This window comes from Megalops cyprinoides, chromosome 4 (assembly GCF_013368585.1).
Source record: "Megalops cyprinoides isolate fMegCyp1 chromosome 4, fMegCyp1.pri, whole genome shotgun sequence".
NCBI classification, from domain to species: domain Eukaryota; kingdom Metazoa; phylum Chordata; class Actinopteri; order Elopiformes; family Megalopidae; genus Megalops; species Megalops cyprinoides.
This window is the reverse complement of record NC_050586.1, coordinates 16,404,194-16,426,590: the sequence shown is the minus strand read 5'-3', so window position 1 is coordinate 16,426,590 and position 22,397 is coordinate 16,404,194. Positions and strand designations below refer to the sequence as shown.

At 43.1% G+C, this 22,397-nt stretch overlaps 2 protein-coding genes across 2 annotated transcripts; one reads left to right on the top strand and one right to left on the bottom strand.

The window, feature by feature from the left end:
* The first annotated feature begins 309 nt into the window (after positions 1-309).
* On the top strand, positions 310-7,857 carry kctd10 (potassium channel tetramerization domain containing 10). Its single transcript, XM_036527858.1, has 7 exons — positions 310-401; positions 1,474-1,687; positions 2,949-3,118; positions 3,591-3,677; positions 3,780-3,832; positions 4,640-4,835; positions 5,429-7,857. The coding sequence occupies exons 1-7, from the start codon at positions 399-401 to the stop codon at positions 5,645-5,647; spliced, it is 942 nt and encodes a 313-aa protein (XP_036383751.1). The 5' UTR covers positions 310-398; the 3' UTR covers positions 5,648-7,857.
* A 562-nt stretch (positions 7,858-8,419) lies between these two features.
* Positions 8,420-20,519, bottom strand: myo1ha (myosin IHa). The gene is made up of 31 exons (XM_036526717.1): positions 20,358-20,519; positions 19,812-19,927; positions 19,410-19,608; positions 19,243-19,323; positions 18,978-19,157; positions 18,655-18,753; positions 17,618-17,731; positions 17,451-17,522; positions 17,250-17,369; positions 17,025-17,092; positions 16,046-16,151; positions 15,139-15,219; positions 14,904-14,995; positions 14,615-14,709; positions 13,433-13,479; positions 13,154-13,234; positions 12,744-12,849; positions 12,513-12,630; positions 12,253-12,366; positions 12,063-12,139; positions 11,893-11,961; positions 11,362-11,446; positions 10,908-11,070; positions 10,499-10,582; positions 10,089-10,182; positions 9,928-9,983; positions 9,538-9,673; positions 9,223-9,293; positions 8,972-9,069; positions 8,757-8,856; positions 8,420-8,446 (listed from the first exon to the last, which is right to left on the bottom strand). Exons 1-31 carry the CDS (start codon positions 20,481-20,483, stop codon positions 8,420-8,422), a joined length of 3,075 nt encoding a protein of 1,024 aa, XP_036382610.1. The 5' UTR covers positions 20,484-20,519.
* Between the last annotated feature and the right edge of the window lie 1,878 nt (positions 20,520-22,397).

Here is a 22,397-nt window from a genome sequence, read left to right as displayed (position 1 = left end):
GAAGGCATATGACCTCAGAGCCGAAAATATCACCAACTGAGATATTCAGTTTTACTTTTCTTTGGTGGTTAATGTGATATGGAATGCCAGGGTTAGCTACCAAATAAAATTTATTAAAAATAATTTGCTGTTGGCCAAATACGTGGTTGTTGACAAAGAAGAGATAGAGTTGAATGAGTCATATGTATCCTTAAAAGAGTAACTGTTTCGCAACCACATTGACATTTTCTTTACAAAGTAGGAACCGCCAAGATTACGGAATTGCACTGTATTCTCCTAAAACAATAACGTCATCTCTTTCAACGGAAGCTGCTTGTTGCAGACGTGCCCTAGCTGGTCCGGAAGTGGGTGATTCCTTGACTGACTGGTTCGAGGGTTCGGGAGTGTTTCAAGATTCTATGGTAAACAGCGAAGTTTGTCGTTTTTACAGCGTAGTTAACATTAGCTGTGTTTTGTGGTTCTGTGCTGTTCCGGAATTTTATTTTAAATGTGGAGAGAAATGTTAAGTTAGAAAGATAGTTCGAAATTTTGGTAGCGCAGTGTTTTGTGTCGCAATGATAGCTGCGTTAGCCAGCTAGCTAGCTGTTGTGTGGTCCAGGTAGAATTGAGCCGAAGAGAGTCTCCAGTCGGCTCCATGGATCTCCATTTTAACTACCACAAAGTGAAAAGCAGTTAATAAGCAATGTAACGACGTAAACAATCAAACCGCTGCTTAGCTAGGTGTCTTCTTTATTGGACGGCAATCTGTTAGCCTAGTCACATACAGTTAGGACTTGCTAGCTAGCTAACGTAATCTGTGTACAGCTATGATTTTCTAGCTGCCTGGTAGTATGGAGGCGGGTAGGCTACATTTAGCTCCCAAATTGTCTTTCTGAGTGTGTTGAATGTGCGTTATTAAACTTTTCGCCGTATTCTAACCGTTAAATAAACGTAGCTAGCCAGTCTGTGTTATCTAGCTAACCACTAAATGCAGTGCATCATTTGTAGTGTAGTGGACTCTGCGGTAAGGTAGCATACTAACGTTGATCTGTCTGCTGGTTGTTGAGACATGATGGAGTGCAAGACGGCTGTAAATTAACACGTATGTCATATGTCGTAGTTGATTGATTACGACTCGTTTTAGGTTAACCATATATAGCTAGGGAGTGAGCAGTCTAGTTACTTCATATAGTAAGGTACTTTAATTTATCTGATTTTCTTCATTGTTGTGAATACGTTGATTTAAACACTATCAGTAAATGTAGTTAAAATCGAAACAGTGGATTTTTGCTAGCTGATATTAGTTTGAAGTAGCTACCTCAGTGTACAGGCATTTCCATTGAATGCTCAACACAAGTTGACGATTCACAGTTATACTATCGGCAACTTTTCATTGTACTTCACGTTAATGGAATTGTTGTAATGAAGCCCGTCAGGAGTAACTGTATGCTGTCCTATCAACACTGTGACAATGTGTTCTCCATGCTGATACAGGAAGAGATGTCGGGAGAAAGTGTGGTGAGCTCGGCGGTGCCGGCGGCTACAACTCGGACCACTTCCTTCAAGGGCTCCAGCCCCAGCTCCAAGTATGTGAAGCTGAACGTCGGTGGAGCGCTCTACTACACTACAATGCAAACCCTCACCAAGCAGGATACTATGCTCAAGGCGATGTTCAGCGGCAGGATGGAGGTGCTGACAGACAGCGAAGGTACCGGCCTTTGCGGGGACAGGGGCGGGTGGGCCCAGCCTTTAAATCTGTGTCAAATGCCATGTGGTGGGTTTAGCTGCCCCAATGGGTGCTTGCCCAATATGTATTTGACAAATTTCTTGGTTTTAGGGAAGTACAAAACAACGGATCAGATTGTTCAAGTAAAAAGTCTTTTATTTTTTTTAAGTGATTGTGTTCAACCAAGCTGGGTCTTGTGTGTTTATTAAAAAATAAGATAGTGGCCTATTTATTAAATAAATATGATTATTGTCCCTTTATCCTTTCTTATATGGATAAATGTAACACCTTTGTTGTGTCCTTCATAATTGAAATTCAACTTGTTTTTAGTTATTAATCTCATAGCACACTGCTTCAGCCTGGTGGTACAGCTAAACATTTTGTTTTAGCCATACATCATCTCTCAGAGAGAGAACCGCTTCATAACTGTAGCAGCACATCATCTGCATGGTCTGTCACATGAATTTATCAATCTAGAGGTAATTGTTTGGGGTTAGGCCTTACAACAGTGATTAACATTACTGGAAAATCCCTTTCATCTTCCTTTCTGTTGGTCAGAATGTGTGTTGCAAGGATTTCCTTACCAGATTCTTTTATGTGAGAGTGCGTATTTGAGGTCAGCTGTTTGGTTTTTTTTTTGGTGCTGTAGCCGTGACTCTCCTCAACTAGTCAGGGTTTTTACAATTAATCAGTCCTTTTGTCATTCGTGCATTATTTCTCCCTGTAACCCTCTCCAGTGGGCTGGGCTTGGATTCAGGAATGTGCTGAACAGGATTAATGCAGGGATTTAAAGGTTTGCTTCTGGTGAACATATAAGGACTGGGAGCAAACTGCTGTGGGCTGCCAGGTAGGGGGAGTTAGGCTTAAGTCGGTCTGTGGATGTTGATAGTGACGAGAACAGTTTGCCAAATGCCCTCTCCAAGAGGAAATCCAGCTGCAGAGAACCGTTGCCTGCATGAGACAGAGACTGCTGTATCACCTGTGCTGGCAGTGTAGTTTAGTGGTTGGGGGACTATGCATGTACCCAGTTGCAGGCTCAAAAAATACGGGTGGGGTACTGCTACTGCTCCTTCAACAAACAGCCATCTAGCTGTGTAGAGGGATTGCTTTAATAATATGTGTGTTACATTGGCTAAGGTCATGCCCTAAGAAAATGGATAACATAAAGTAACTGTCACTCTCCAGTCCTTGTCTGATCCACTACTCTCCCCCCCCCCATCCAAATCTTTGTCTGCTCCTCTAGGTTGGATCCTGATTGACCGGTGTGGGAAACACTTCGGGACGATCCTCAACTACCTGCGGGACGGGGCTGTCCCTCTGCCGGAGAGTCGGCGGGAGATCGAGGAGCTGCTGGCGGAGGCGAAGTATTATCTGGTCCAGGGACTGGCGGATGAGTGCCAAGCAGCACTGCAGGTACTGCCCCCCACGGGCAATTCAGTGCAACTGACAAAACCCTTCATGCACATTCTCCTCCTATGTAGGGATTGTGGTATTTATTCTTCTGTATTCCACAAGACACACTATTTTTAAACGTGTTCCTCTCATTTTAATTTTGTTGCACAACCATGATTTTTAAATCCTCTCAATGGTTTAACAATCTTTACTCAGTTTTATGCACTGTGTTGTTGGATTGTCAGTTACCAATTAACTGACTTTAAAGCAGTAATCATTGATCTATGTGCATTTGTCTTTTGTCAGTAGTCAAAATACATGTACATGGTTATTTACTTTTTGATATTGATATCTTGATGTTGGAGAACATACCTGAGTGGAGTCAGCTGTAGAGAGTATTGCACCTCAGCAGTAATTTACTGAGTTTCTGAAATTAATACACGCTACTTTCCTTCACCCTAATAACTGTCACTGACCTTTACTGCTGTTTCAGAACAAAGACACATATGAGCCCTTCTGTAAAGTACCCCTGGTGACATCCTCCAAGGAGGAACAGCGACTCATTGCCACCTCCAATAAGGTACGGCGCATCAGTGCAAACTGGCAGAGAATGATGAGTAAATATACAGGTAACCCCAGCTCTGTTTGACCAGTTTTTTTTCCTGTTTTCTTCTCTCCTCAGCCTACTGTCAAACTCTTGTACAACAGAAGCAACAACAAATATTCCTACACCAGGTGAGAAAAAAGCTCTAGGTGATGGCAGTGGCAATAATGCAGACGAGCCACCCTGTCGCTGCCTTTTGGCAAATGGCTCAGCTAAGTGGGGCTAGGCCTGATTATCACCTGCATGGGAGGTCTCATGATTCGAGCGCTGCTAGTGGGCCAGTAGAAGGCTGTCCTCTTTTTGGGCACTTTAGAAAACCAATGCCCTAGTTCAGCGATGGGGACATTGTGCTACATGAGGCTGTATTTTTGTATGTTTGTTAAAATGAGGCCCTTTCTTACTGTGGTCATTAAAGTTTCCATAATAGATAAAAGGCTGATTTAAATTGCTCCAGATGCTTCAAACATGCATGGGAACACAAATGCTTATGTGGACATAGTAGTGCCCTCTGCCTGGCAAAGACCCTTCATGCCTATTGCATTTTTGCAGGGCAGTGTGTGGCTGTATGTACCAACTCCCAAAGCAGTTAGTTTCCCCCATTGTCATTGTTGGTCAGTTTGAATTCCTCTGGTGACAATATTCATCATCAGTCAAATTTCAAATGCGGTGATATTCCTGTTGTCAGTGTAGTCCTTTACATTGTTACAAAATCTGGAAGGTGCATGACAGGCAGCGCAGCCCTCTATACTAACAGCCATTATGGTCACAATTGCGTCATTCTGTCCGTGCAACAGTTATGACCGCGCTGCCTGCAAGAAGCTTAAATCAGCCCTAAGGGTGTTCCACAGTGTCTCAGGCAAGTTGCATATCTGTCTGGCTTTCTGGTACGTTTTGGTACAAAATGGCATCGTAACTTGTGACCTGTCCTCTCTGTGCAGTAACTCTGATGACAACATGCTGAAGAACATCGAGTTGTTTGACAAGCTGTCCCTCCGGTTTAATGGTCGAGTTCTGTTCATCAAAGATGTGATTGGTGATGAGATCTGCTGCTGGTCCTTCTATGGGCAGGGGCGCAAGATCGCCGAAGTGTGCTGCACCTCCATCGTCTACGCCACTGAGAAGAAGCAGACCAAGGTACCGTACTTTCCTCTACAGCCATGAGCTGGGGCAGCAAGGTGCAGTTGAGGGATTTTAAAGAGGATTTCAACCAGAGGTCTCAGTACGGGGTCTTCAAAGCAGTGGGGAAGAAAATACAATGGTATGTAGTGTAGTACAATCTGGTGTCAGTAAAGATCAGTCAGATCTTCAGCTGACTTTTCAGACTTAAATTAGTTGCATAGATAAGCTGTACTTTCATCCATAATACAGAGTTTATATGCAAATAAATAATTATGTATGCAGTTGGGCATGACAACATTTATCACACACCCAGGATGTTTTACTTGGATTGCATCTTGGATGTTCTCTGAGTCCCTTAGGCTTCCCAGTAGTTGAAGAGAAGGTCTAGAAAGAGGCCAGCAAAAACACTTCAGACTGCTGAAGGGCACTTCAGATCATAAGTTATTGCATGGTGCATTGATACTACAGTCCATATGCTTCTCATCCATCGTTTATGTTCAAGCATAGGAACAGAAGGAACGGCGAATGGAATCTGCCCTGTGTAAAAATAATTGTCCTCATGACAGACTGTTAATTCGAGCCTGACATCTCCCTCACTTTCATCCAAGGTTGAGTTCCCAGAGGCCAGGATCTATGAGGAGACCCTAAACATCCTCCTGTACGAGTCCCAGGATGGGCGAGGCCCTGACAACGCCCTGCTGGAGGCCACCGGGGGCGCCGCTGGCCGCTCTCATCACCTGGACGAGGACGAGGAACGGGAGCGCATCGACAGGGTGCGCCGTATCCACGTCAAGAGGCCGGACGACCGCACCCACCACCACCAGTGACACCCCCCCGGACACCCTCGGCCCCATGTCCTGTGCCTTACAAAAACCAGCGCTTCGCCTCACTTCCACCCCCCACCACACACACACAGGACCCCCCCCCCACAGCTTTGTCCTGCTTATGCACACAGCCAGCAGGCTACAGCTGCAGGGGAAGAGAGAGGCACAGACTATTAACTGTTTCTTAAATGAAAGCTAACTCAGTTTGGCCAAAACAGTGTCCAGTGTAGATGCAGCTGTTAGCCCACTATAGGCGTGTTAAAAAGAAGAAACTTCCCCCCCCCACACGGTTTGAAAAGTGCCATTATCATCGGTGGCACAGCGTGTTGTCTTTGGGCCAGACATGAGGTGGAGTGGGAGAGAAATGGTAGTCCTTTTCTCACCTTAGTAGTGTTTAGGCCAGTAACAGCGTGAATGTGTGGCTAAAAGTCACGTGTACGACGACAGTGGGTATGTTTATGAAGGGCTCTCTTCAAAATGGTCTCATCATTGTGTGGTGGAAATTTGAATATGATTTTATTTTATCAAATGACCATTAAAAATCCAAGCAGTTGCAAATGAATTGAATGAAAATGATAAAATCTTTATAATGCGATAGCAGTCCCTGAAGTGGTCCAAAACTGAATCGAAAGCATTCCTGAGCACTGTGTCCTTGTGCTTTGTGACAGTAGAATCCATTTGCCTCTTGGGTTATTGACTCAAGGCTGAGAAGCTGCTCTGCAAGACAAAATGAACTGGAGTCCATTCAGTCCCAGACCTTTTTTGAATTTGCAGTGAAAGAAAGTGCACTTGTGTCATAGTGACAGCTAAGGCCGGTATCCATTCAAGACAAGGAACTATACATAAGTTCTGAATTTGGTCCTGATAGTGTTACATTTTTTTTTAAAGGACACTGAGTGAACTTTTGAGGTGAGCCACAGATTTCTGCAGTTTTAGCATATGCTCCCATACTAATACTATAACAGATATTAAGGATGCAGATTAGTTCACATCCCCACCAAGTTAAAGGTTGGCACCTGGTGGTATGTTTAAAATACCATTTATTATTATTATTGTTGCTTTAAGTTGTCATCCACAATAATCTGCACTCCATACGGTTTGTGAACATACTGTGTGTTAGTTGACGTATTCGTACTGACGTGCTGGGTGAGTCAGTGTGCATTGTGTGTGAAGCCGCTGTTTTGTGTGTGTGTATGTACTATTCTAAGTTTGAAATGTCATTTTATCCTTGTCTGTTGCTGAAGTGTCACTTGAAACGGCTTTTTGTAATGTGCACTGTCAGATGCGAGTAGCAACTAGACACTCTCAGCCACTGATGTTTAGAGGTGAAGGAAACTATAAAACCCTGGCTTTTGTTGTGCTGTGTTATCTATTGTTTGAAGTAATGTATTGTGAATGGAATGTCTGAACCGGAAATGTGAGAGGGAAACGGTCATTGTGCTTTTGTTATCGGGTCATGTTATGTCACTTGTGCTGATGGGTGTGGCTTAACAGTATTCTCAAGAAAGTGAGGTTGAGGAGAATGGTAGGTTGGAAGATTTTTGAATTTTGATGGTATGTTCAAGTGAAGTGTAGTTTGTCACAAGCTATGTTCTTATGGAAAGGTTATTGGTAAAGGTGTAAATGTTGCAAAACACTTTGGGAATGCAACTTGTACTGTTCTGGATGTGTTGGGGTTTGCCACCAGAGGGCAGTGTGCGAAAAGATAATACTAGGCTTCCTTTTCCTGTGTTGCAGACACAGTCAAGTTTCCTTCCACAGTCACTGTAGGGGCATGCATGGTATTTATTTGGATCCATTGACCATTAAAATCAATATCATTCTTCTTAGTTACACAAGGCTGGGGATTGATCACCTCTCATTACCTAATTTCTCAGTGTGCTGAGCATGTGGAAACTTAAAAGAGGTGAATTTGAGACGCACAGTGAGGTGTTAAAGTATACCCAGGTGATTAAATTATTATACCTGTTTAGAAATGGAGACCAAGGCCGAAACGGAAACCAGACGCCACCCTCCAGGGGCTGGATTTGCCTTTATGGGAGCTTTTACAGTGACTGAAATTAGAACTGTGCATCATTATAGTGTTCATGAAAGAATGTACGTACATTTTGTTAGATTCAAAGACATATTTTTTATGATCATCACACATAGAAAAATAATCTCTTTGTACAGATATGCACAGAAAAATGTTTTACTTATATTTATACCTACATTATCACAATAAAGATTTCTACAAGAGCGTTTTTGGATTGTTCTGTTTTATTTTAAACAGTATGTTTTGTGCTTCGAGTTTACAAAATTTTATGATACATATGGCTTTGATATCTCAAAATAAATAATGAAATGGTTATTAACACATCCATATGTTAAAAGGTTTCCTTTGGAGCTTATGAAGCTTTTGCATCCCTTTGATCAGCTTTTTCCCTTTGAGAACAGGGAAAATGGCCCTCAGTTACCCACTCATTAGTAGGATGCACCTAATGAGTGGGTAACGGTCACAGCATTCCTGCAGGGTGACTTCTCCTCAGTGTTAGCCATTGTAGTGTGGCAGGAGTGAAAGCTTATGATAGGCTGTTTTCAAGCGTAGGTGTTGCCTTTTCCAGCACCATCCACCCCATTTACAGGTCAGGAACCATGCTTCCCTGTGTCAGTGACAGGTGACTGCTGGGGCTGTGGTGATGTAACTGTCTTCTATTTTTATCCTCTCTGTGATGAAATGCAGTTGCCAGGGCAAAGGTCAGGCAGCCTATTGTGTGTCCAGGAACCCCTCTCAGGTCATCGAGTTCTGGATCGTGGCGATACCTGGAGAAAAAGAAATGGCACAGTTGAGGTGAATGTGTTACATTTAAGAACCATGTATTGTTGTCCAAGGTCAAATGAGGATCAAGTTTCATTGAAAAACTGCACACATATTTTTCCTATTGTAGCTGCTGCCCACACAGGTACTCTACATTGAGCTAAACATTATGAATAAATGTTCCCATCTTAGCTTTTACCCATGAACATAGTGCTCGAGGATGGGGATTGGAATGCACACATGCTTGCACACATGCTAGTACACTTGCAGGTCACCCTTTGATTGTGTAGCCCATGCCACAGCTCTTCTACTCACCACCATCAGATGGCCATTTTTAGCCTTGTACACTGCTGGCTCCTGCCCACTGCTGAAGTCCACAAACCCTTCTTTGCCTGGCTGAATATTGAACTTGATGCTGAAAAATGTCAACACATTGTGCTATAGGAGCATGCCTGGGACACAGCACTACCTAAGTCCTATTTAGGAGACAGAAATGTTATTGTATTGGTGTTGTTTCACCTGAGCCTCACCTTCCCTGAACCACCTTGATGGCGCCCTGCTTGTTTGCCACCACACTCAGCTTGGTCACTGCCTCAAATAGGTAGTCACACTGCAACACCAGGTCTCCCTAAGCATGGCACACCACACAGACAAAGCCAGATGATGGGACGCCATAATCTCAATGACTGATTGGTTTGGTTGGTTTGAATTAGCTGTGTGACTGCGATTTGCAAACAAGACAGTGCTGGTCAGATTTTCCGCCATGAGCATGTACTCCTACCTTCTGTTTCACATCATCGCATTTGACATGTAGGATCATCATGCTGTCACTCAGGTTGCTTACAGACACACCTGCAATCACAGTGAGCTGTCGCTTAGTCTGTTCCCCAATCTCAGCATTTTTATAGCACTTCTCATGCAGCGCAATTTTGCCTCTAAGGAACCCATAAAATAGAAGGCCATCAAATGACTTTGCAATAGATCACAAGCACATATACTGTATATGAATGAGCAGTTATCCCCTGAGATTCGTGCAGTACTGTGGCTGGTTAAGTGTTTCTGTGAAGGCATAGCACCCCTGCGCCCCAGTGGTCACCTGTCAGAGCGCTGTACTCCACCCTCTGCTTGATCTTTGCCTCCTCCACCAGGTAGGCCGCAGCCTGGGTGAAGATGATCTGCCGTTGCCGGGGTTTGAACCCATTCCTGTCATACTTCACTACCGGAGTGCTATACTACAGGGAGAGGGAGAGAGGTGGGAGAGTTTCCTTGTCACACGCAGCAGCCATAAACAAGGAATTGAGGGGTCTTTGGTTCTAAGATAAAGGCGTTACTCAACTTTACAGACCCAATTGGACTTTCGAATTAGATCCCTGACATTATGTAGCAGCTGGTGGGCATACCCCTCATTTATTGTCCTTAACCGTGTTTCTTCAGTAAGTTGAATGGACATCTGTACAGTGGTTTGAAGAGGCTGTATTTTGTTTACCTTTATGCGTTCATGACGAATCATCTGCAGGACCCTCATGTTGATATCCTGTTCACCTAGACAGAGTGCACACAGAGAGATTTCACACAAGGCTGTGCCTTTCCAGGTAACCCACAACAACACAATGATGAATGATACTGGCTCTTATTGTTTATACTGACTGATCCTGGTCTCCACAAATGGTTTGGCAACACTCTGTGGATAGCTGTCCTTCTTCCCTTTAAAGAGTTCACTGGTGATCCCTTTCAGTTGCAGCTGTGGAGGGAAGACATGATTGGAGATTAATGGAAAAATTAATTAATTGGAGATGCATGGAAAAAAGCTACTCACATTAAATGAAATACATGCTCAGACACCAACCACATATTACATAGTTCTTTCAATGCATTGTTTTGTTTGCCATGACTCATTATTTGGGCTTTTAGGAAATTTTGTAATTTTCTCCTCGCTATAAAATGCAGCCTACAATTTGAGGTCCCACTTTCAGTTCAGATTTCATTTTATGAATTCTTTCCAGTGACTGCTGGTCCAAATCATGCCTGTAGTGAGGGAGACACCAGTAGCTGAATACCTGTGCTTTTTGTTGTGCGGTGATGCCTCTGACGTACTTCCTCACCATGAGTCGGGTGTGCAGTTTGCGCAGCAGCTCTGAGGTCTAAAGAAAAAGGGAGAACCATAAACTGGAGTACCAATTTGAGAGTTCTACAGCACAGTGCTGCAGTGTGCCTAGTGCACCTTAGTTCTTCAAAATTCAATGTGGATAAGTTCCGTGTACTTTCTGTCCACAGCAAGGAGCAGTATCTCTTATCCTGTTCTCTTCCATAATGTGAAATAACTCTGACTGTGAGTGTGTGAAAGAATCAATCAACACCAAATCAAGAGCCATCGATTCCACTTATTATCACTGCAGTCCTACAAAGCTCTCAAACTTAAATATTCTGTACAGGCATGCTGGTTTCCTCCCTTTAAACTCCGTCTACCTCTTTAACTACAGGTGGAGGGGTGAGCCAGGTGGTTTTGTCGAGAACAGTTTTGGGCAGGTTGTCCTTCAGCCTGTTGAGATAACTCTGCCTGACAAAGGCAAGGTATTCTGAATTGTCTTTAGACGATGCCTGATGTCTGGTCATGTATCCCTTGATAAACCTGCCGGGAGGAAACAAAAATGTGCGTCACTTCTCCCTCTGTGAACTCTTGGGATAGTATATGGAGTTGTGCAAGTGTGTACTGACAGCTTAAAGGATTACTCAGACATTCCTGCAGAACAGTGGATGGGGGGGTTCAGAATTAATAGTAACACGTCATTTGCCCCTTTTTTGAATTACACTACGATGTTTCAAGTCTATGGGTTGCAAAATGTAGGTACATTTCTGCATGAAAATGGAATATGAAAATATCCTATTTTCAATACCAAGGCGAGGACACACATCTGCTTACTTCTTGATAACTTTGACAGCCCATGCTCTCTTCTCTCGCTCCTTCCTGGCCTGCACTCCCCTCCAGCAGTTTTCAATCTTTGTGGCTGAGGGAATAACACACACATTCAGGACCTAGCCAAGGGCAGCTTGCAGTGGCTCTAAATGTTGAATGTTTTTAACAGCAGACTTAACCCAACACTTGCTCTATCCAAAACAATAACATTTACAGCAATTTCCCCTCATCTCCCATTGGGCAGCCTCTAATTCAATGGGTCAGAATTCTGAACAATAAAATCTATTCACAAGAACAAATGCTGTTTTCTCTTCTTACAGCTGCATCCTCTTATGTAGACAACCTGTGTGGAATTATGATGTCACCATTTCTATCATGTCAAATGAATGGTGGTATCTTTCACAAGCAAGTAGTTTTCCTCTGAAACTAAATGCAGTACCATTGTCAAGTTTGAGTGACATGTTTTATGCAAGTTCTCAATGGTGCTTTTTGGCTCAGTGGTGAGGCATGACTGTGTCTGAACTGGTTTCCACTTACCTGCTTCTTTCTGTCTCCTGAACTCCCCTTTCGCTCTGTAGCCTTTATACTTGGCTTGAATCCTTGTTGCTGTAAAATTAAGGAGGACAGGATAACTGAGCTGACCAAACAGTGGACCTTGCCTATATATTCTTAGTTTTCTTCTGTTGTATGAGTACAGAGACACCTACCTAGCTCGTGCTTACAGATCTCAAAGGCATCTTCTGTGGCAAAAAGGGTTCTGGCATGGCGGATGAATATCTTGGTTCTAAGCAGAGAAACAAAACAATATCAACTTTTGTTGATGTTAGGACTATATCTCACCAACTAAGGCTAACCAGTCAATCATGTACATTCTTTCCCTTGAATGACATTGCTTACCTGCCCATTTTGTATTCATCTGGCTTGTAGCCCAGGTGTTTGACCAGCTTTTCTACACCATCAGCCGGCACCCCTCTCCAATGGGGCCAGGTGGCAGGACATAGAGGCTTATACCTGTGAAGACCATGGCACACCTGAGTGCCTCACCTTTGATAACCTCAGCTTTGACTGATTGCTTGTCTGCACAGAGAAGCCTCTTTAGTTTTAACAGGGGTGTGGGAGAAGCAAGAGTCTCTTCTGGCAGAGGCTCCACCTCTTACCTCTGCAGGAAGATCTCATATCGCCGTCGGTAAGCAAAGCCAGCTCGCCTCACCCTCAGGTGCTCCATCAGCCCCAGGTACTTCACCTGATGTCTCACCAGCGCATCGTCAAACCGGCCTGCAGGGAAAGAGGATCTCACATGTTCCGCCACATTATGAAATTAAACCATCACATGGCTCCAGGGAGATAGTCACTGTGTTTCGTTCACGTAGGGGTATTTTGAACCTCACCTGGTGCTTTGGTGTCGTTTGACTTCAGGCATCGCACATACCAGGGCTCTTTGGACATAAGGATTTCCGTAAGCTTCATCAGGCTGGTTTTAAACTGGGTAGCCACCTGTTGAGATGAAGACCTGCATAGTCAAGATATACCTGCTGCATTATGGGCATGCCCCCTTTCATCAGCAAGAATGCCTTCATTTGTGCTCCAGGGGGCAAAAATATGCATGGCTTCACACTTCTTCATTCACATGGTTGCCACCATGAAAATAAAGATTTATGGACAGCTCCCGACTGCATTCTACATCAGCATCTGGTTCAAAATGGGAACTCTAATGGCTGTGCGTGAGAAAGTGGGTCCTGAGAAGAGCGCTTCATTTCAGCATTTTACGAAACGGAGCTAAACTTGTTTGTGCCTTTACCGTCTCAGGCCTTTTCCTACTGTCCGGTTCTGTTGGTGGGAAGCAATGCCTGATAATGGCGTTTTTGGACTGGCGCATCACCTGTGAGGGAAACAAGCACACAGACCCACACGTGTCACAGAGACACTCAAAACCAGTTACCCCATTTCAGTGCAATCAGCTCTTCCATTATTTAGGCCAAGTCTTCTGGATGATGAATAATTAAGGCCCCAGCTAAGAAAGCCTCTTTAGTCCCCCTATCTTGTGCATAATCCCTCCATAGAGTCCCGCGGCACTTACGTCTTTGATGTTTCTATACAAGAGATCATTGTTTTTGTCAATGAATCCTGCAAAGAGAAAAAGGTACACATGACAGAAGAGTCAATGCAAGAAGTTTTTATGGGGCCACAATTAATCATTAGGCTGCTCCTGGTAGTCTCTATCTTGCAGTATGACATACTTGTCACTTTTGAATTCTGAACAAAAACACTATAGTGTTGAAGACCTATTAAAAATTAATCCTCATAAATAGTTGGGAAATTGGGTTTATCCTGCACTACTAATAAGATTGGCAACCACAAGAGAACTGAACCAAGAGTGAATTTCCTATGCAACAGCAGGGTAGGTATCACACTACTATGCCTCAAAAAGGGTGGCCTGGATACGCTTTTCTGTGATGTCCCTCGGCCCAGTTCCTTTAAACCATGGGATCACTGGGTCAGATTCACTATTCATGTTTACACATGGATGTTTTGTGCTTATGATCAAAATGAAAAAACATTTTGGAATTCATCAGTTTTTGTGCACAGGCAACAGGTATGCTGTGCAAGATAATGCTGTCCTGCTGTGACCTCCACAATATGGCCATGAAAGATAGCATTCATTCACCATCAGATGATCAGCAACAAATGAGTTACAGTGTAGTCCCTCATACTTTGTGCAAGTCAGATACAAATTTCATTGTTTGACAAGATAAAGACAAAGTTTTTGAGCTAAAATTGATTTGGAATCCTTTCAGAGTCACGCCTATTTTCAACCAGTGATTTACCAATGTTGAGAACACTCCACTGCTGACACTATGAAATGTATTTTTTTTTGTATCCGCTTCTGTCAGAATTGTTTATGTCTCAGAGAAAATACCCGCAACTCTAACGTCAGAATGCCCTTATGTGAGATTGTGGCAGCATTTACTTATGGCAATCAGAGGTAAAGTACAAGAGCATCTAATTGAAGAGAAGCTGAGACTCATCATTGTAAGAACTAGGTTAAAAACAAAATTGGATGTTTACCCATTTTCATGAATTTGACATGATTGTTTTGTACAAACTTCTCCCAAGAACAAAATACGAGCATTTCTAGGAACTTTTTTTTATAAATGAGGCCCATTGTGTATTGTGTATGCTCTGATGAAGGCTGTGTAAACTGAAATGTTAGCATCTTTGTAGTCTGTGGAAATATTTCTTATTAAAAGATGCCCCTCACCCACAACACAGTAGGTGACCTCTCCAGCGTAGTGCAGGAGGCGGAAATCTCCTCTGTCCAAGGTCTTACGCGTATTCTTGTCAGCCAGCTTGTGTCTGCAGGCCACATGACAGGCAGACTGGTAAAAAATTGTGAAACCAGGTGACTGTCAGGTTGATGTGGAATTGTTTTGTGTGTGTGTGTGTGTGTGTGTGTGTGTGTGTGTGTGGGTGTGTGTGTGTTTGGGTGCATTTGGGTGCAACACAGTGAGGATGCCACTCCTGCAAACACGTTCTCCATAGAGACTCACGTGACGAAGTGAGGATGGCCACCCATCTTCTCCTCCAGCTTCTCCAGAAAGGTGAGGTCATTAGCTTCCCCTGGCCTCAGGCACTCCTCATCCTGTGGAGGGCGGGGGTGGAGGGGGTAGACAAGAAGAGATGAGCCATCACATGTGCTGGTCTTTGTCCCTCTTTCAATCTGTCAGTCAGTCAGTCATTGAGCCAGTCGGTGAGCTGGCTGAGAAAATTGTGCTGTTTCCTTACCAGCACTGAGATGATGCCTCTGTGCTTCTCCTCCACCAGGTCACAGATGATCTTGTTGTTGAAGAACTGCACTGGCTCCCACTGGAGAAGAGGAGAGAGGGATTTTTGATGCACTCATCCTATAGTCAAAAATTCAAACAGGGCATTGCAGCAAACACAAACATATTGCAATGGAAATATTTCAGATGAAGGGACCTGGGTTGAAAGACTCCTGGAGGGTTACCAAGTAATTGCCATGTAATCATTATCACTAGCACTTTAGCTGTCCTTTCTTTAACTGGCACTTTGGTCATGTTCACACATACATGTTTTGATTAGCCTCTCATCTTCAAATTCTGTGGCAAATGTTGCCATCATCTCCCATTTGTACTGATAATGAAGGAGGACAATTTGCTATGAGGTAAATGGTGGTTTCATCATTCAGTTAAAAACTCAGGCTGTAGTGCAGCATTTAGGGCTGCAGGAAATATTGTCTCAGGAAATAAATAAATGGTATGCAGAAGGTTGCGCTTTCTGGGCTACTCTTCCTGTCTCCCATACTGATTATGGACAGGCGTCATGGAGGTTGTGCTCTTTACACTATGACACACATGGAAGTATAATGAAGATATGCCATGGACACTGGCTGCAATCAAATTCAGCTTTGTTTGTGCACACTGATCTTTCATGGGTAAAAAATAATCACACCAAGGTTCTAATTTTGAGTTAGAAGGCATCATTGAATCCAACTTTAAATTGCGTACTGGATACGTTTAAATAAGGTATTTTACACAGATTTAACATGTTGACACAAGCGTGGTGCAGGTAAGGTAGCAAGAGTGATTCAGCCAAAAGTGAGAACTGTAAGAGCCACAACCATTATTCCATTCCATTATTGCAGGTGAGTGTCACAGAGAGGAGACTTTACCTCGATTCCCTCAGCCTCATACTCCTCCTGCTCTGACTTCAGGGTAAGCTGTATAAAGAGCTGCTGCAGCTTCTCGTTGCAATAGTTGATACAGAACTGTTCAAAGCTGAAAAACACATAATCAGGAGACACATTTTACACAGTTGGATCAAAGTGTGAAATATCATGTGCCACAGTATATAGGACTGATATCTTTTCCTCATGTAGGCAATCTACAGTCCACAGATAGTACATCTCACCCTCTGTGACACACTGTACCATAGAGTGGCATTTCAGCTTTATTTATTATTAGTATCTATTTCATAACTTGAATTATTAAGATTATTGCTTGAATTTTGGGATGAAATATCATTAAGACTTGTATCAAGTATAAACTAGATAAAAAGTGTTCATGGTCTAAAGGAAATTGAGGCTGCTTTGAGGTTATTTACTCAAATAACCTCAAAACATCCACTAGAGTAAAGCATAACCTTGTCGTGTTTCAACTAACATCTAATTTAAATACAAAAATGAGCTTTTAAAGATAGTTTTGTACAGAAAAATGAACTGATTTGTGTCATACAAAATGGCATGGAACATTGTCATGCAAAATATTACAAAAAGGTGGCAAAATGTATGAATTGTAACATGATTATTGATTAGTTTAAATATACTATAGAATATTACATATTACCAGCTACATCTGTTTTTATTAAATAAAATCCATTTTATTATAATATTTTTCCAGTCCTTTCAATTTTTACCTTGATTTGACACAAAATGAAAGGCCATGTTAATCATAAGAACTGTACTTCCATTTTTTGTGCGCCTTCAAAAAATTACTTTTTTGATAGAGGAGCTGTTAAATGTAATGAATAATATGCTTCCATTGGTAGAATTATTTCTTGCATCGTTCTTTCTCCTTTTCATCTTTGAATGGAAAACTATTGCAATCTTACAACAAAGGTAGAGCAATACAGCTTGATGGAATTCCACCCACCTGTTCACGTAGAACACTTCAAAGCCATAGATATCTAACAATCCAATGACTGTCTTTCTTGTTGAGTCCTATAGAACAATTGAAAAAGAAGCAGTCAGCCTTGGAGTTTTCTTTCATTTTTAAACATGTCTTAAAAACCTAGGCCATCACTATTCACACAGAGACAATTTTTTAAATTTCAAGTCAGTTCACTTGCTTATAAATGGAAATTCAGTGTCTACTCACCTGATTTGCTAAAGACTCATTGATCTTGTTAACCAGCCATGTGAATGTGCGACCGTAAATAGCTTTGGCCAATGCATCTCTGGCATAGATGGCATGGTCCACGTTGAAGGGGCTGAGAACCTGGGGACCACAAGAGGAGTGACCTCATTGTAATAAACCACAACCTGAAGGGGGCGCTGTACTGCTTCAGAGTTCCCTCACCTCCTCTGCCTTGGCCTCGATCTTCCTGTAGGTAAACACCTCCTGCAGCACCTGCACATGGATCCCCAGCAACTGGAGAATAAACCAGGACCTAGTCAAGCATCAGTGACTCTGAGCGAGGAAACACAATTTGTGAGTTTGCAATCATAACAGACCCTGCGCCTTACCTTTGATATCCAGCGTAGCTCTGAATTGCTGTACAGGGTGGCATATCCCCTGCTGTCTGAATCAAAGTAGACATTGCCCAGATGAAGGACGCTGGCGATAATCCCAAACAATTGCTATGTCAAAGGGAGAGAGGAAGAGAAATACATTGTATTGGAACATCCTGAGAGGGAACTCTTTGATCTTCAACCTCCCCAAATTCTCCCATGTTACTCCCCTGCTGAAATCCCTCCACTGGCTTCCTGTCGCTGCCAGGATCAGATTCAAGACCCTGACCCTCGCCTTCTCTGCAGTCAACAGGACAGCCCCTGCCTACCTCCAAGAACTCATCCAGCCCTACACACCAGCCCGACCCCTACGCTCAGCAGCAACTGGACGCCTTGCTCCCTGCATGGTCAAGGCAGGAGGTGCTCGTTCTGCCAGACATCGGCGTTTCGCCTACATCGCTCCCCAGTGGTGGAACGAACTCCCGGTCTCGCTACGGACAGCTCCTTCACCCCAGTCCTTCAGACGGGGCCTGAAGACGCACCTCTTCAGACTCTACCTGGACTGACCCAGCACACAATTGCTGCCCCCCCCCCCCCCGCCCATCAGTGCTGTAAATTGCTGTGCTTTTTAAAAATTGCTGTGCTTTTTAAATTGTGCTTTTAAATTGTCTCTTGTCGCCGCCTTAACCCTGACGCTCATTGTGCCGTTTTGAAGTTGTTGAAGTTTGCCGTTCGAAAGTATATCGTACTAGTTGCCCTTTAGGCTGTAATTGTAAAAATCTGATAGTACTGCGTCCTCAAACAGACCTTGCTCTCAGCTGAGAACTGTCTCATTGTGGAACTGTACACATCCTGTCCCCGTACTGTCGCTGTACCTACTGTATGCACTTTTGTAAGTCGCTTTGGATAAAAGCGTCTGCTAAATAAATAAATGTAAATGTAAATGTAAACTCTGTAGTGGGCATCCCCTCATTGGACTGACTAATTACATTATTCTGCGACTTTGCAATCAGAGGCAGCACTCCAGGTATCGTGTCAGAAAGCAGCCTCACCTCAATGTCACTCTCGCTGAATTCAATGACAGAGAGTGCTTTCTGCATAGTCTTCCAGTCGTTCTTGTCATTGATGGAACTCACGTTGGCACATTCCCCCTGTTTGAGAGAGACGAGAAGCACGCTGCGTCAATATTAAAATCATACATTGGGTTCTGGTCCTGGAGCATTACAGTGCCTGAAGAATTTTTTTTGTTTCATCTCAACACTTCACCACTTACATTTGCAACAATCTCTTCCTGACTCTGAGAATGCCTTTGGCATAAACTGAACTGGAAAACCTGAGATGGGTAGGGATGTATATGGCCCTAAGTGTTACTCACCTGTACTAGGTAACTATAATGCTGGCAGTTCCTCTCTAAGCCCAGACTGTGCAATAGCTCCTCCTCCCCACCCTCCACCAGCTGGTAGAAGATGTGGAAATTCCTCTCTCCATGGTTCTGGTGGACCACCCTGGACTTTTCCAGCAGGTAGCTGAGGATGTGGCCCCCCACCGCCTCCCCCTTGAGAAGAGGAAGGGTGACGACGGTCAACGGCTGAAACAAGCCTCAATCTGCCTCAGAGTCACAGCACCACTCTGCGCACTACCTGCGTGTCAAACTGGATGTCCATGTACTTCCCAAAGCGACTGGAGTTGTCATTCTTCAGTGTTTTGGCATTCCCAAAAGCCTGTTGGTGAGAAAAGGCCAAAATGGTAAGATTTGTGGGAGAGGAGCATGACTGAGTGAGTGAGTGTTCTGTGTGGATACACTCACCTCTAGTACGGGGTTGGACACAAGCATCCGGTCCCGCACGGTGTCCAGCAGACTGGTGCTGGGGCAACTGACTGCGTAGAACTGCAGGATCTTCTTAGAGGCTTCTGTCTTTCCAGCTCCACTCTCTCCAGAGATCAGAATGAAGTGGTTGTTAGTCTCCATCAGCATGGTGTGGTAAGCGTTGTCAGCCAAGGCATAGCTACAATGGTACAAGCGCACAGATTCAGTACAGCAGTAAGAGGGGTGACACATTTAGAAATAGTAATGCAATGTAATGTAAATACCATTCTCTATGTGTGACCCAAGGACTAGGATTTCATTTGCAAAGAAAGTATAGAGACACTTCTGCACGCATGTACACACACACTCACACACACACACACACACATGTGGTACACTCACATGTGGGGTGGAAGCTCATAGAAGTTAACACCCATGTAGATGTCCATTTGTTTTTTGGTGTAGATGTCCAGCTCTTTGTAAGGGTTGACAGACACCAGAAGAGTGCCAATGTAGGTCTGAAGGAGAGAAGTGAGAGCCTTTCCTTATTTTCATTTTTATTTAAAGTCACCACCACTTGCACTACAACAACATTATATGCGACTGCATGTTGGAGAAGGGCCTGTAAATGGTTAAATAACTATCTTTGAATCCAGAGCACCACATGATATGAATGATAATTGTACTCATTGACCCTGAGTTTGAGAGTATTGAGAAGACACAATTGATATGCCTGGATGACCGAAGAGTCTGGCCCCTCTATAAATGATCAGAGTACCCAAAAGTACATCAGCAGAAACAAATCCTTTGAAACTGTTACAGCAGCTGCCAATTCAGTGAAGCAGATCACTGGGACACTATGTGTGATTCTAATCCTATTGACCACTATTGACCACTCTATACAAAGAAGGAAGTGTAGCATACTAATGCAGATGCAGCCTGACTCACGTAGATGAGGTCCTTACTGAACCGCTTCTTCAGGTTGTCTAGGAAGGCCGATTCGCTGGTGTGAGCGTCCAGCAGCACAAAGTCCTGGATGCCCACACGGTCCCGGGCCGTCAGCGCCCCCTCCATGTCCAGCTGCCTCTGGCTGCTGCGCGTCTTCCGGCTCTGTAGTCAATCACAGGGCAGTATGACTTTTCATCATTACAGGTCTACTTCTACCTCTATTCTTAACCCACAGCTGCTTCAGTAAATATTCAGCTGTATAAATGGATAACATTGTAAAAACCTGTCATTGAAGTCACTCTGGATAAGAGCATCTGCTAAATGCCATTACTGTTTAGTAATTATTCACATCAGAGGTCAATTTCTCCAAATCTTGACAAATAAAGCACCCTGTTCTTTGAGCATCAGTGTTTCCTTCAAAGTTATAAGCAGCTGTCAGGGCTGTTGTAACAGGTGCTTTCCATCATCTTCATCTCACACAATTGTGGAGAATTGTGATTCATGGTAATAACTGTTGTGTGTGATGTCAGGCATACTATAAGAATAGGATTAGATAGTTGTCAGCTGCCAAGAGTGTCTTAAGGGGGTCCTATTAGATCTTAAAATGTAATGTTACCCCTCATGTTTCCTTTAGCAGCAGACAAACAGTGATGCAATGTTGTAATATGAATTACTGACTAAATAAATTTATCACTGTCATATTAATTACCGTGAAGTCAAGTTACTACATATACTTTAGTATATCTCTATAGCAAAAGAATCATTTGAATCCACATCTGCCTCCTTGTCTCCAAACACTGAGGTAATCCACCAAGGTATGGGAAAACAGACTGCCCATCATACCCCCTGCTTGAGACTAATCGCCAAAAGCAGTATACAGTGCATATCACCCATCCTTGTATTCATTCACTGAAAAAAGTCAAGATCTTCTATTCCTTTGCATAATGTATTGAGAAAGATGATGGTGGGTGTATAACATAGCCTACATGTTTTGGAACATGAGATCTCAAAGTGATAGCATGACCTTTGCTCTCTTCCTCTGTTGCTGTAGGCTTCCTACAGCAAACCTAAGATAAGCCTCAAATACTTTTGCAAATTTCAAATGCTTATTGATTTTTTTCCAGAAACCCAAATGAATTTTACCCTACCATTAAAAATGTTTTTAAGACAACCCCCGGTGCACTTTAAGTATTTTGCATCTCCGTAAAGCCCACATAATTGAAGAACCAAATATCATTTATTGATTGGACTGTGAAGGCATTGCTAAATATTTGAACAATTCAAAGCTGGGTTGATGGCTTTTAAAGCATCGATCCCCCAGCAGCTGCTGTTGTGACATGTTCTGTATCTCCACTCCTATCTGGTAACCCTATCTTTCTACTGTGCTCATTAAATACAGTCCAGAATATTTTTAGCAGCTTGTTGACTTGGCAAAGGTTGAGTGTGATGAGTGCCAAGTTCACATCTCTTGTTCTCACATCATTCAAAGCTTCTCAAAGCAAATTCTTCTTCCTGCCCTTCAGACCAGCATGTATTGCAACCATGCATAAGGATATTAAAGTGCATCAAATCATATAGTTTGCATATTTCAAATAGCATTTATCTCTTTCTTTCTAGCGTTACAATGTAAAAGAAAAGCTGGATATAAAGTATTTCACGCAATCTGTCAAGGGGAAGCCATCAGCTTGTCAGTTAGAGTAAGCTGAAGGTGAGTCACAAGTGATGGTCTCAGCCTGAATGGCAATTTTGCACAAATAGACTGAGAGGTAGAACATAAAATACATTAAAATGTTTATCTTTCTTACATGTCTATGCATGTTATGCAATGTAATTCACTTCTGCTTCATTTAAGTGTCATTCTTGGTTTGTGTAATGGAAGTCTCTTTTCTCTTCAGTAAAAGGAAATCTAAAAAGGAGAGATTCTTCTTTTGTGTGTTTTACAAAACTATGTTTTATCAAACCAGCCATTTACTAGGATTATCATTTGAGATCATTGAATCACTGACAGTTATTGCTCAATTTCACTTCTCCTTTAGCCAT